A 15,690-nucleotide genomic window follows, 5' to 3' on the forward strand; every position below is an offset into this window, starting at 1 on the left:
TCAGTGAAATCTAATCAGTTACCTCAAATTTGCATTGAACTTCATTTATCTTCTTACATTTATTTTTAATACGTGTAATGGTTCACCACAAAACCAACTGACAGTTTGCGTGAATTATAAAACTACTTAACAGCAGTTCGCAAGAAATGTAGTACACCGGTTTAGCTATGCATATGGATTTTCTTTTTATATATATATATATATATTGCATTTAAGGATTCAGACTTCAATATATGATTATATTATATTATTAATATTTATTTACACAGCTTGTTTATAGATTGTTGTTAAGATGCTAGCATTTCAAGACATTCATTGTTAATAATCTGTTGAATCTATTGTTAGATGTAGATTGAGATTAAAATCACATCTTTGAAAACCTCATGTGTTGTCAGTTTGCTTCATTGTGTGGCAAAATCCAGCTCAATTGATAGAGTGCTCGTCTGAGGTGCTTTGATCACAGGATCGAACCTTCTCAGTAGACCCATTCTCTGATTGTTTTTTTTCCCCCCTTCTCAACTGGTATGTCAAAGGCTGTGGTATGTGCTGTCCTGTCTCTGGGTAAGTGCATATAAAACATCCCTTGCTGCTAATGGAAAACAAAATGTAGCGTGTTTCTTCTAATGCTATGTCAGAATTACTAAATATTTAACATCCAGTAGCCAATTGGGAGATAACCATGTGGAGTTTTTAGATTTGCGGATGTTATTGTCAATTAGGCCTTAGCCCGACGTTAAAAATTAAACATTTGTGGGAATCAATATAGTTATGTCCATTGTAAACTGAATCGTTTTTTTTTATGAAACTGTATAAATGGTATTTCTTGGAAAAAATACCTGTCTACTATCTAACTGTAGACCCTTGAACCATCAACTTGGCCTTTTCCAATATTAATGATGTCACTTTCTAATGACGTCGTTAGCTTTCTGGGTGTCAAGTTCATTTGATCCTGGAAAAAGAATGTAATTAACCAATTACAATACAGAACGCTTGCCATCATTTACAATGATGAATAAATAAATCAAAGTACTCTAGTGGTATCACTGTGTGCAGCACTGATATAGGTAGGATGTAGTTCTGTGTGTGATTGCTGGAGGAACAATCACCCTCTATCAATTCTGTTTCTCGCAGCAAATAAATGTGACTGAAAGGTTATTTTGTTGCATGTAGACATATTTCAAATGTGCAAATGTTAAATACTGGCAGATAATGTACACCAGATATATTAATTTTACTGTTGAGGAGGAATACTCACAGTAGTAATCTTTATCCAGTGGCATAAAACTGCCATCAGAGATGCTCCCAACCCATGGAACCCATGGCAATTTATATCTTAACGACTTCAATTGCCGTTGGTAAGTTCAAGCCCTGATACAATAGAATTCCACATTGTAAACAACATTGTATAATAACCTTATAATATTTCAAATTATTTTTATACGTTTTATTACTCGGATGTGTTACAAATACGTAGATTAATCCACTGTCCGTTTTAATGGCTACAAACTGGACAGTCCATTAACATTGTGTCAACAAGTCTGTTTAGAAATGTGCTGTTGTTTGGGATCTCAAGTCCGTTTAGAAATGTGCTGTTGTTTGGGATCTCAAGTCTGTTTATTCTGAATCCGGGTCTGCATCCACGAAACTCAACAGCATTGCTTCCACTTCAGCCTGTAATTAAAAAATAAGAGATCATGTATATGTTAAAAGTTTTAAAATAATGTAAATAAAATATACAGAACCGTGAAAGTATATGTATAACTACAGATATGCAACAAAGCTTTATTAAAAAAAAAAATGAGCACAATTATGTAATTCTGAAAATAATTAACTATAAATATATCCAAATAATAAAGATGTTATTTTAAAAATAAATTTAATTATTATGTATTTGGTTATTTGTGTATTAAGTAATCAATAAATACCCTGAAAATTAATTTAAGATTTAAAACTTTTTGGTAGGCAATAGGAAGATGACAATTAAGTTATCCCAATCTGGTTAAGTGCAGCGTTTGAAATGACCACTTATCTGTTTGTCTTGTGGACAAGTGAAAATCTGTCTGGACAAGCAAATTGTCCCTCAATGATTGTCTTGTGGACAAGTGAAAATGTTCAGTGCAGTTTCATTTTGAGCATCAAAAACATAACCCTTGTGTACTCGAGTAAAACAAACCATAAGGAGATTTCTAGGTGTATTTGTCTGGTGGACTTGAAAATTTCTGCTTACTTCTATCGCAGTAGTGGACTTAATATTTTAGAGATTTCTTTAAAAGGCTCATATTTAACACAAAGAAGATGGAGAGGGTATGCAATATAGTGGATCAAATGTATTCTTGTAAAAAGTGAACAAAACCATTTTAAGTTTTTGTTTAATGACCCCACTACAGCACATTGATTTATTAATCGTCGGCTATTGGATGTCAAACATTTTGTAATTTTTACTTATAGTCTTAGAAAGGAAACTTGCTACATTTGTCCATTAGTAGTAAGAGATCTTTTATATGCATCATCCCAAAGACTGGATAGCACATACATGTACCATGGTCTTTGATACACCAATCTTGGTGCACTGGAACAGGAAATAGCCCAATAGGTAGACTGATGGGGATTGATCCCAGACCGACCATGTATCAAGTGGGTGCTTTACCACTAGGTTACATTCTGTCCCTGGACATAACCATTGCTCACTGTCGTCCATTAACACTATCAGGACTCGACCAGCATTGATTCATCATATTTGGCCTTACTAAGGACTAGACTAGCATGACACATCAATTACTATAATGTCGGTCCCGCCTGCTTTGGCTCCTTATCATTCCTGAGACTAGTCCAAAGAGTCATTTGAAAAAAACCCCTCAAAACAACTATAAAGTATTAAACATGATTAGTCATTATGATAGCATCTTAAAAGTCTCTGACTAATCACATAACAAGAATGCCCCTTTAAGGGAGCAACTAATCACTCCTGTGAGATCTGTAATATCATAAGGGACCGTAGCAAAAGTATTTTGAAGCCACAAGAGACAAAAAATTTCGTCATGGGGGGGAGGGGGGGTCAAAGAATCCACTAGGATCTTGTATTGGAAAAAAGGCTTCACCATCTAAAAATCAAAAGGGAGTTGAAAAATGATCTTTGTAGTTTCAAATTTAGCAACGTTTTTCACTGCAGATGATGATACCAAACCAGAAACGGAAGCCATGTGCAGCGCATGCTTTTACAATGCATCTTGAAGTTGAACACAGCCGATATAGGACAGTGTGGCAACATAGGATCAAGAAAAAAAACATGTTTATTTCCTTTATTTACTGCGGTAAACTCCGATTGTATGAAATCGTTATAAACCATTTATTTTTAGACTCCTCTGGTTATTATATAGACTGAGCAAGGGCAAAGTACCATAACAACCAGCCATGAAACATGGTCACGTTTTTCCTTTCCTTCCTGGGTCCTTTGAGTGGAGGGCCCTGGCCATGAGTATCCCTCCACCTTGGCTATTAATGAAGTGCTTTATCCCCCCCCCCCCCCCACTCCTCCAGGCTTATTCCAGTTAAATACCGTATCTGTGGCGAGTGGATGAAGAAATTTGGCTACTGAATATGTTTCATTTACTAGCCAGCAGCAAGTAAAAAAAACATTCTGCACCGAGCCCTGTTTTATATCAAAACTTTAATTTTAAGATCCCGATTAGTTAGTTTATCAAAACTTTAATTTTAAGATCCTGATTAGTTAGTTAGTCACTTCTACTACGGCTAGCGATGAAGCAAGACGTGTGCGCCTGCTCTCTTGAGTTACCCCCCCACCTGGGGGGACTCATAGCCAGTTACGGAGTGTTGTTAGAATACCGCGTCACGTACACCGGGCCACGGGCAACCGTGACCTTGGTGTACGGTGACCCGGTCAGGAAACCACCGAGGAAGAGAGGAAGGAGGAAGACGGACGCGCCAGGGACGGACCGGGGGGGTACAAAACCGGCAGTTCAACTGCCGGCGGCGGCCCCTTACGTTGGACATCCCCGGCACCGATCTACACCGGGGAAACCGGAGGATCCAGCTCAGCCGGAACCAACAGTTGAACCACCAGGGGCAGACCTTAACCAGGCGGTTATGGAGTCGCCCCCACAAACTCCGCTGAACTCAGCTTCCGGGACTCCTGTGATGCCACCTCCACCTTGGAAGAGTGCCGCAGTCGAGTCCCAGGCCCGATCGGTAGCCGTTGCCAAGCGGAAAGCGATTGCGTCACCAGGAGACCAACCAGTCAAGCCAGGACCCCCGACGCAACCGCCGAAGCCTGTTGTTGAAACTGAGGAGCAGTGGTCACTCAAGGCCGGCAAACTACCAACGCGCTACTCCCAGTTAGTGAAGACCAACATCGAGGACGTCCGGAGCCTATTTACTCAACCGAAGCTCAGCGCTTTCATGCCATTACCAGCAAGCCCGTCAGAGGGAGACTTCTGCGTGCACAGCGTCACAATGCGGGATGGCCGTGGAATCTGTCTCACCGTACGCCGGAGTGGGAGCTACAACCAAGCACTGCTACTCCCAGAAATGGACAACCCGACCCTCCATCGAATCATCAAAATCGTAGCCGGGAAAGAGTATCGAGCACTAGCCAAGTCGATAGCAGGATCCACTTACCGGCCAGGCATCCCGCATTTTGACGCCTCCAACTCCATCGGCCAACCTCCTTCACCTCCGTGAGTACCAACCTCTTTTTTGGGCTAGTTAGACTTTAAACATTTTGGAAGCAGTTCAAAATTCTTATGTTTATTTTTTTATAAGTAGTCTAACGCAAATTACTTTGGCGCCCGTTCAATTGCTCAAAATCACCTTAAAACCTTTTGGCTGAGCAGTCTTAACTATTTTGGGTTAAATTTTAGAGTCCGGACATGTTTTTGGACGCAGTTACTCTTTGTAGACTTAGGTAAAATACAGGCTTCACCGAGGAATCGAAATTCAGCCAATCAGAGCACGGCTCCCACTCGGTGTACTTCAAGTTTACGAAGTGTCTGCTATTTGGTCCGCGCTCGCGTTGACCTTACTAAATGGCTTTCTTCCAAATTCCGCCCACTTCAAAATTCCCCCCCCCCCCCCCCCCCCCCCCCCCCCCCCCCCTCCTGCTCCGGAGTTAGTCACTGGCGAAGTCAGAGGCTAAATCCGTGGTGGGCGTGCCTGGACCTTCGTGGATAGGGGCACGTAAATATAGTTTCCAGTTCCAGTTCCAGTTAGTTTTATCAAAACTTTAATTTTAAAATCCCGATTAGTTAGTTTTATCCAAACTATAATTTTATTAAAGAGAATAAAAAACCAGAACATTCTTTTTATTTATATCTAGATATTCTTTATTTTGTTTTTGTTGAAGGTAAACAGGGGGCAGGGCTCGGCTCTCCCTGTATCTTTCAACAAAAACAAACTGGTACATCCACCAATGTGAAGCCAAAGTTGCTCTTATTTTAGACTCTTGGGGTGGGGGGGGGGGGGGGGGGGAGGAGTCTGCAGAGAGACTAAATGATTTAGTCTCTTTTGGCTTCATATACTTTTGCTACGGTCCCTAACCATCATCGACAGATATGGCCTTACCGATGGCTGATTATCGGACGATGTCAATGCAGAAGGTACACTGTGAATGTCTGGAGTCTGGGACTGAGCAGACGTGAAACTCTGGTCAGCAGACGTGTCCTGCTGGGACTCGGTTCGCTCGTCACACAGCGATGAAGTTGATTCTACTCCTAGTGTCACTTGCTGGGTTGCAGTAGTTATGGAAATGGTCGAATTAATTTCTCCATCTTTCTGTCTCTGTTCCTCTCCTGTTTTCAAGTGTGGTGCTTCTGACAGGCTGGTTACAATCAGAATTTTTTTTTTTAAATTCAACAAGACATCTGCACATCTGTTAGGTTATTGCTAACCTTCCTTTAAAGGAACATTCCTGAGTTTGCTACCTGGTACATTGTAAGATGTTTCCGACTAATAAAATATTTCTACGATTAAACTTACATATTAAATACATTTTCTTGTTTAGAATATCAGTGTCTGTATATTCAATGTGTTTCTAGTTGTAATATTTATAAGAAGCCCAAACTGGATTTTGTCACTAGATACACTTTGCGTTCATTAGAAATCATGAATATCGTATTTCCCAATTCTCAAGTTGTGTTGAGCGTTCGTTTGGTGAAATAACCTGCTAACACAACTCATAAACCGTGGTACGATTTTCTGTCTAAATCTTCACAACTCGTGGGAAAAATGGAGGGAAAAACACAAATCAAACTGGATTTTGTCATCAAATAATTTCGTACGTACGAAAAAAAATCCTTTTTAAGAAATAAAATGAAATTTAACCTAGTACAAATATTAAAATGATCAGAAACACGTTTAATATAGAGCCACTAATATTTTATGCAGAAAAATATAATTCATATGTAATTACAATCGTTAAAAAGTCTCTGTTAGTCGATAGCATCTTAAAAATTGCAGCAAACTCAGGAATGTCCCTTTAACCTTAATATGTATTGCTCTACATTAATTATACTGATGAAAAGAAATAAGGGATCACATCAACACTAACACAAAAAGAGTGGCTGCAACCAAAACCCTCATCCATAGTGTTCGGAAGTTACATTGTAACTGTGTTACTGACATTCAATCTCACATTAATGACATTCAGTCTCACATTACTGACATTCAACCCCATGTTACATCTTTTTATGTTGGATATACATATAATATGGAGCCAGTTGTTAAAAAAGGTTGTTTCTAGTCTAGACATTTAAAATAGAAATGGAAATGGAAATGTTTTATTTAATAACGCACTCAACACATTTTATTTACGGTTATATGGCATCAGACATATGGTTAAGGACCACACAGATAGAGAGAGGAAACCCGCTGTCACCACTTCATGGGCTACTCTTTTCGATTAGCAGCAAGAGTTCTTTTATATGCACCATCCCACAGATAGGGTAGTACATACCACAGCCTTTGATGTACTAATTGTGGTGCACTGGATGGAGCAAGAAATAGCCCAATGGGCCCACTGACGGGGATCGATCCCAAACTGACCGCGCATCAAGCGAATGCTTTACCACTGGGCTACGAAAATACAAGTGGAGGCAGAAATATATTTACTGAACCTCAACATATGCTTTACACTCACCCTAGTTTAGGTCATGGGACCAAACCTCCTCAGTGGATCCATTGACATTTCCCCATCCCAAACAGTAAACCATGACTGGAAAATAAGACTGTGGTATGTGCTGTTTTAGTTTGTTTTATTTAACGACACCACTAGAGCATATTAATTATCGGCCATTGGATGTCAAACATTGATAATTCTGACATACAAGTCTTAGAGAAGAAACCTGCTACATTATTTTTTTCCATTAGTAGCAAGGGATCATTTAAATGTACAGACACGACAACACATACCACAGCCTTTGATATACCAGTCATGGTGCACTGGCTGGAATGAGAAGTAGCCCAACAGGCCCACCAATGGGAATCGATCCTAGACCGACCACGCATCAAGCGAGCACTTTACCACTGGGCTACGTTCTGTTGTTTAAAAAAAAAGACAATTTCAACAAACGTGACGGTCAAACTGCGATAACTGTGTACCTTTCACTGTGAGACTCTTTCTCATTAGAGCTCCTAGCTGTCATCACTTCAGCGTTATCTGTATCCATCACTACGTCGCTCTGTCTCTCCGTCTCCGACTTCTGACACTCATCTGTCGCAGAGGTAACATCGACGACATCATCATCATCATCATCATCATCATCCTGATCATCCTCCTCATGACTACAGCGTCTGTTCTCAGTCTGTGTAGCAACTCCTTTAAAATCCTTCAAATTAATTATCTTACTATCGCCACGGGAACGTGACGTTTCCACATCTTGCATATCACCGCCGCCACTGCCATCACCGCCATGGTCTACAGAACCGATTCCATTTGTCTGTGGTTCACCGTGTGTATCCATAGCACCTACGTGGTGGCGTGACAAAACCAGAGACTCCTGGAAGTGATCGGTCTGGACAGAGGTAATATCTCCACTATTCTTCTGTGGAGTCTCAACAATGATATTGCACTGAATCAAGGATGGACCGCGGACGCACGGGGCTCTAGGGTGGATAATACATTCACAGAATAACATGGCTCTCTTGGAGAATGTAGAGACCTTAAAATAAAAATTTAGTAAATAATCAAGCATTTTGAGAGTACTGCTAAAGCAATACATGTCCCCTACCAGGGCCAATTTTGTTTTCTTTATCTCCTAAATTCAATGGCAAGAACTCTGTGAAAAAAGGATACATCGCCATTAAAGTATATACAAAATTACATCTCGATATCTTCAGGTATTGCAAAAAGAACTTTCAGAAAACATTTTTTTTTATATCTCATAAGTTCAAGGACCATAACTCTTTCCAAAATTGTAGCAGTACATGATAAAGCTACATAAAACATTTTGGCTGCATATCTCAAGGTATTGTGAAAAAAACATCTGGAAAAACTATATTTGGGACAGATAGATGGACAGACAGACAGACAGAAGGACTAATAAAGATCCATCCTTTAGTTTTAATCCACTGACCAAGTTATTAGAAAGTACAATTATTGGCAAATCAAACCTGTTTCTGATCTTTGTAGTGTTTGAAGTAACTCAAAAATTATTTTGTATGGAAAAAATCAATGTATTTACATGAAAAACTATAGTTCAAGACTGAAACAAAAAAGGAAGAAGGAAACGTTTTATTTAACGACACTCTCAACATATTTAATTTACGGTTATATGGTTAAGGACCACACAGATATTGAGAGAGGAAACCTGCTGTCGCCACTTCATGGGCTACTCTTTTTGATTTGCAGCAAGGGATCTTTTATATGCACCATCCCACAAACAGGATAGTATATACCACAGCCTTTGTTACACCAGTTGTGGAGCACTGGCTGGAATGAGAAATAGCCCAATGGGTCCACCGACGGGGATCGATCCTAGACTGACCGCTCATCAAGCGAACACTTTACCACTGGGCTACAGAAATAAAAAAGAAAGCTTCCATCTAAAGAATTTGTATTTTCCTTATGTAAAAAAACTTTTTTGGGGGGAAATATATTTAGAAACAAATTAAAGAAGAAATGGGTGCTACTCTTTCCATTGCCTTTTCAGAAACCCTGAGTTAAACCAATCTGCATTCAACCCCCTACTACCCCTCCCCCCAAACCCCCCCCCAAAAAAAACCCAACAAGCTACAACCCCACCCCCCCAAAAAAGAAACTGACCTAAAAACTACACTTTGTCCAACCGTAATTAACAGCAAACAGGCCTAGGATTTCCTGTCTATCCTGCAGCATGTAATTAAATACAGTCACACCTCTCAAAACCGGAATTACCTCAAAACCAGACATTTTTTATGGCCCCCTTTTAAATATCTGTACACAAGAGAACCTCTCTAAACTGGATACCTCCTAAAAATGGACTTTTATCTTGGTCCCAAGGGTATCCGGTTTAGAGGAGTTACACTGTAGTTGAAATACCTCTAAGCAATGGTCTTGCAAGCTCCGTCTAAACAGTCCCATGGTGATCTGTACAGGTGATGGGACATCCGAGTGAACTGTGACTGTACACGACAAAAGGGCCGTGTAGAGTGCCAGTCTGCACGTGCCCGACTGGTATGGAACTGGTGGCTCCGAGCTCTGTTGTACCGATATAGTTGTAGCGATGAGGCTCTGAAGAATATCCTAATAAAAACACAGGTGATAGTCATGCTGCATTCATTAGAAATCATGAATATCATATTTCCCAATTCTCAAGTTGTGTTGAGCGTTCATTTGGTGAAATAACCCGCTAACACAACTCATAAACCGTGGTATGATTTTCTGTCTAAATCTTCACAACTCGTGGGAAAAATGGAGGAAAAAACACAAATCATTCGTTATACTATAAGTTGGGGTGGGGTGGGGGGGTGGGAGTGGAGGGGGTGAGATTGGAGTGACTACAAATTGTTTATAAATCGCCTGCACACCTCCACTTGGTAAAGTTCTGTTCACAATTTGGAACTAGTGAATTCACGATCACTAAATGAATGCAGCATCACACATTATTGTTAAAAATCGGTTGAATTTCATCACTGAACATCAGCTGCAATCAGTTTGCACCAACCAATCAACTTACACAATTGGTTAGAAATGGAAATGTTGTATTTAACGATGCACACAACACATTTTATTTATGGTTATATGCAGACCTGTCAACCTTTAGTCAAGAGAAAGCAGGAGATGTGTGTTGAAAAAGCAGGAGATTTTTTTTAATTCACACAATTTAACCCAAAATCGCAAGATTTAAGAAAAACATTATTACAATAAGTTAATAAAAAAATTTTTTTTTTTAAAGTTTAAATATTATTATGATTTAATACATATTTAATTTTTTTTTTTTTTTTATCCAAAAATGTTAAGAACATGAACAAGAAATAAAAAATTTAATTAGTACATTTACGGTATTACACTTACAGCCTTACAGGTTGCGTTACATTATCATTTGTGGTTAGTGTACCTAAGTACCAAAGACAAATTTATATAAATCTTATAAATTAATATTCAGTTTTTACTATAATGAGGAACGGTGGCGTGGTACTTATTTAAAATCATTATAATGATGCAATAAACATTGTATTTTCATTAATCATAAGTAAAACCTCATTACGGACATCGTGTGAAATATATCGGAATTATACCCATTTCCGTGAGTAACTTTATGTAAATGTCAAACACAACATTTTTTAATTGTACAAAAATAATTTCTTGAAGTGTACCCTTATAACCAACATTTTACCGCACAAACATACAAAATTAACTGACACAAGTATGTTTATACAGCTAATTGGTCTTTTCGTTGTCTTGCTGTGACATGTGATTTTAACATGCATCGTGTGTATCGCTGTCAACTCGGGAGTCTGGCAGTTCAAATTTGTCATAGTTGCATTATGTAATCCAGTGGGAAGACATTTTACAATTCAGAGGTGTTATTAGAACTAAATTGGATAGTTTTTTTTTTTATATGGCAACACTGAATGTCAATACACAGCCTGTTGAATTAGCGGCAACATGCTTCATAGCCATTACGATGACAACAAACATTATAATAACACGTCATTTTATAAACTCCATGTGCTTTTTTAACAATATAAATAGGCTATCCCACAATTCTCACTTCGGCAAAGGTTAAACAGTCGGGACAATTCGGCCTGTTACATTCTCGGAAACCGAAAGTAGTCGACATTTTCCGAATGAGAAAAAAAGTTACTTCCTTCTGTTATTTTGACAAGAGGATCGATTTTTTTTTATGCTTACAAAAATGTCATTTAACAGGAGAAACTGTCTCCCGCACAGGTGAAAGGAGATTTGATCAAATACCGGGAGACTCCCGCGGAATCCGGGAGGGTTGACAGGTCTGGTTATATGGCGTCGGACATATGGTTAAGGACCACACAGATATTGAGAGAGGAAACCCGCTGTCACCACTTCATGGGCTACTCTTTTCGATTAGCAGCAAGGGATCTTTTATATACACCATCCCACAGACAAGATAACACATGCACAGCCTTTAATCTACCAGTCGTAGTGCACTGGCTGGAGCGAGAAATAGCCGAATGGGCCTAGACTGGTCACGCATCAAGCGAAGGCTTTACCACTGGGCTATGTCCCGCCCCCTCAATTGGTTAGAATTACATGACCATCAGATTTAATCATAAGTTTAAAGTTAAAGTAAATTTTGTTTAACGACATTTCTAGAGCACACTGATTTATTAATCATCGGTTATTGGATGTCAAACATTTGGTAATTTTGACACTTAGTCTGAGAGAGGAAACCTGCTACATTTTTTCCCCCATTAGTAGCAAGGGATCTTTTATATGCAACATCCCAAAGACAGGATAGCACATACCACAGCCTTTGATATATCAAGTCATGGTGCACTGGCTGGAACGAGAAATAGCCCAACAGGCCCATCGATGGGGGATCGATCCCAAACCGACTGCACATCAAGAGAACACATTACAATTGGATTACGTCCCGCCCATACAATTTGCCTAATTCAACTTCAAATTCAATGTCCCACCCCAGCAAGTACACAAGTGTGCTGTTATGACACATGCCTGCTGTGGGCACAAGTTCTGGGGTGAGCCAGCCTTTGTATTCAAGAGAGGAAAAGACGTGGTGTCTCACTTATGAACTAAATCCCAATCAAGAGGGGACCAGAGGTAAGCAGAGAGTACTAAGCAGACCGTAACTTGCAACGTTTCTAATAAGGAAAATTAGGTCAGGGTGAAAATACTGGTAGAAGGGTTTTAAATTATTTTTATCTTTAACAGCACCTCAGCACATTTTATACCATACACAGGCCTTTGAAAACTGCAAGCAAGATTGTTGATTAAAATGTTGCTCAATTAAGTCTAACTTTGCATAACCTACTTTGTTCTCTTACAGTTAGGTAATTACAAACATTTACAATTATAATACTTAAACACTTGTTTATGAAAAACGGGCTTGGTAAATTCGGCCATAAATTTTTGGTCAACACTGAAAAACACTTTCAGTGTTAGTATCATACCTTATATGTCTTTGGTTTCCATGATGGCCCAAAACACTCAACAAGGGCAGCAAGCACTGAAATGAGAAACAAAATAAAACTTGAATGGGGTTTTACAAAACTTGTTATATCCAAATCAGTACACTGTTGATACATACCCAGTGGTTATTCGCAAATGGATTAAGTCATCATATAAGATTATCGGTCAAGTAATGTATTAAATAAAATAAATATTAAAATTTTAATTTTTACAGATCTGTATATAATATACATGAGTATGCAAAGGCATGAGTGGACACTGTCAATGGGCGTCTTAGCTCAGAACAGGGGAGATAATAAAACAGGTGGCGCGTCACTCATCAGGGTCCAACAAACTCGGACAATAGCTGTATTTTTTCATTGCTTTGTCATTCTTTGTTATACCACGATCATAACGGACCAAAACCGTATCGGCTCTGTACATGACGTTCCTATACAGCACGGTTCTGCACAGGACGGTCTATAGTATACGCTGCAGTGAACGGTTACCAGTCGTTACCAGTTGACATTTGTCTACACGTGTACTGAGATATGGGGAGGGGGGTAGAAGTCAGTAAAGTCAGTAATAATAAAGAAAATATATGTATATTGTGGATAATAGTATTAAAAATATATATAGTGATGACGGCTCTGTACAGGGCGTTCCTACACAGGGCGGTCTAGTATTTTATATACTTAGATATGGTGGGAAAACACATTAACAGTAAAGGGAATAAATATATAGTTTGTATATAAAGAAAATATATGTATATTTTGGATAATACTCGAATTTTTTTTTATATATATATAACATGTGCGTGTGCGAGTATTAAAAAAATATATAGTGATGACGGCTCTGTACAGGACGTTCCTACACTGCACGGTTCTGCACAGGATGGTTTATAGTATACGCTGCAGTGAACGGTTACCAGTTGTTACCAGTTGACGTTTGTCTACACGTGTACTAAGATATGAGGGGGGAAGTCAGTAATAATAAAGAAAATATATGTATATTGTGGATAATAATCAATAAAATATTTATGTGCATATGTATCGTCAACGTCCTCTGTTGTTAGAATTTGTTTTCAATTATTATATTCGATCTGCAAAAGGTATGCTACATTTTTGTGCCTCTACATGAGCGTACATTTAATATATCTGACACTGATATCTGACCTTATTATATTTACTCAACATAGAAATATATGCCCAATATCTCTGCAATCTATTTTGGAACCCCCCTTTTCAAAACTCAACATAGAAATATATGCCCAATATCTAAGCAATCTATTTTGGAACCCCCCTTTTCAAAATCCTATGTACGCCCATGCTCTATTGTAGTGAATAGTGTTCATAATACATTCATAACAGTTGTAAATAATTTTGAGTATATAAATATCAATTCATTAAATTATTTTACAAACTTGTAATGGACGTAATGCCTATTTGACATCAAGTGTGAGTATATAAATTTTTAAATTTAGAATCAATTCATTAAATTTTTTTATAATTTACAAACTATGTGCAGGTATGGACGTAATGCCTATCAGTATTGACATCAAGTGTGAGCGGTGTGTGTTGATAAAACGCGGACCGGACCAGAACGCTTGACAAATTGAATTTTTCCTTTAAAACACGGGTTACATTCGATAAAACGCAGCTAAATGAATAAAAAAAGTGTTCGGCAACTGTGCATAATTAAGAAACATATATTTTTTCATGTAGTTGTCTTAAAAATGGAAAATGATGAACTGCACATGCGCATTACGATACTTTTTGCAAACGCATGCGCCTGAAAGCAGTTAGAAATGTCACACTTTTTTCTGTTCACTGTAGGGTGTTTAACTTTTGTTTACTAGAATGAATTTGTTTTGCAGTGGTGCCAGATTCATCGACATCCAAATTGTTGATTTCTTTTTTTTACGTTAAATGATAAAATCTATTTTGTTTCACGTATCGTAGCTGAAAAATGTTGAATAATATTTCCGTAAATATCGTATTCGTGTTTTTGTTGTTAGGTGAACGCAGTTTGGGACGTCGATGGTAACATGTGCGTGTGTAGTATTAAAACATATATATATATATATATATATATAGTGATGACGGCTCTATACAGGATGTTCCTACACAGGGCGGTCTAGTATTTTATATACTTAGATATGTTGGAAAAGACATTAACAGTAAAGGTAATAAATATATATTTTGTATAATACTCAATGCGTTCGTGTTGACACTGTATAAAAACGTGTGCATGGGTACACTTTGCCGCATAAAAACTCAACTTTGCCACCCAAATGTTTTTTTTATGTACTTTTCCCAATTAGATAGACATTAAGAAAAATGCAACAAAACACATTCTGATATTTAAAATATTACTTTACTGTTAAAACAAACTGATACGTAATTTCAAGTCACTCAGTTGGTCGCTTATAACCTGAAGCCAGTAGAGACAAACCAGGTTTCTGGGACCCTGTCGATCGTCGCGCCATCTGGAATAGAGTTATCCCCACCTGTTTCAGCTAAGACGCTCATTGTAGCATGGGATTATGTGTAAATGACTGAATCTTGTTACATGTGTTTGAAACCCCCCCCCAAAACATAATTAATTCAATTGCCAAATGTTCTATTCCGAGTGTTGGTGAGACTTATAAAAGAAGACTATTCTAAGGTGATGTTTCAGGGCTCCCCAACCCTGTATTTTCTGTAAAGAATTTGTCAAAACACTTTTTTTTTTAAAGTGAAGGGAACCACACACAATTAATTAAATATTTTTGTGTCAGATTACCTGTTACTAAGTTTTTATTGTGTGATATTATAATTTTATTGTGTGATATTATGACTTTATTGTGTGAGATTATGACTTTATTGTGTGATAGTATGACTTTATTGTGTGATAGTATGTCTTTATTGTGTGATAGTATGACTTGTGTGATAGTATGACTTGTGTGATAGTATGACTTTATTGTGTGATAGTATGTCTTTATTGTGTGATAGTATGACTTTATTGTGTGATAGTATGACTTTATTGTGTGATAGTATGACTTGTGTGATAGTATGACTTTATTGTGTGATAGTATGACTTGTGTGATA

The 15,690-nt window shown here is 38.1% G+C and overlaps 1 protein-coding gene across 2 annotated transcripts in view; it reads right to left on the bottom strand.

Moving 5' to 3' along the window:
- Positions 1-1,429: 1,429 nt before the first annotated feature.
- Positions 1,430-15,690, bottom strand: part of LOC121370561 (proline-, glutamic acid- and leucine-rich protein 1-like) — a 56,934-nt gene continuing 42,673 nt past the window's right edge. For both annotated transcript variants that reach the window (XM_041495879.1, XM_041495872.1), the window contains exons 14-18: positions 12,604-12,659; positions 9,530-9,733; positions 7,612-8,171; positions 5,578-5,833; positions 1,430-1,671 (exon numbers count right to left, since the gene is read on the bottom strand). In XM_041495879.1, the coding sequence (XP_041351813.1) occupies positions 1,615-1,671; positions 5,578-5,833; positions 7,612-8,171; positions 9,530-9,733; positions 12,604-12,659 (1,133 nt within the window). In that variant the 3' untranslated portion in view covers positions 1,430-1,614. The remainder of the gene's footprint in view (positions 1,672-5,577; positions 5,834-7,611; positions 8,172-9,529; positions 9,734-12,603; positions 12,660-15,690) is intronic.

The sequence above is a fragment of the Gigantopelta aegis genome, chromosome 1, assembly GCF_016097555.1.
Source record: "Gigantopelta aegis isolate Gae_Host chromosome 1, Gae_host_genome, whole genome shotgun sequence".
In the NCBI taxonomy this organism is placed as follows: domain Eukaryota; kingdom Metazoa; phylum Mollusca; class Gastropoda; order Neomphalida; family Peltospiridae; genus Gigantopelta; species Gigantopelta aegis.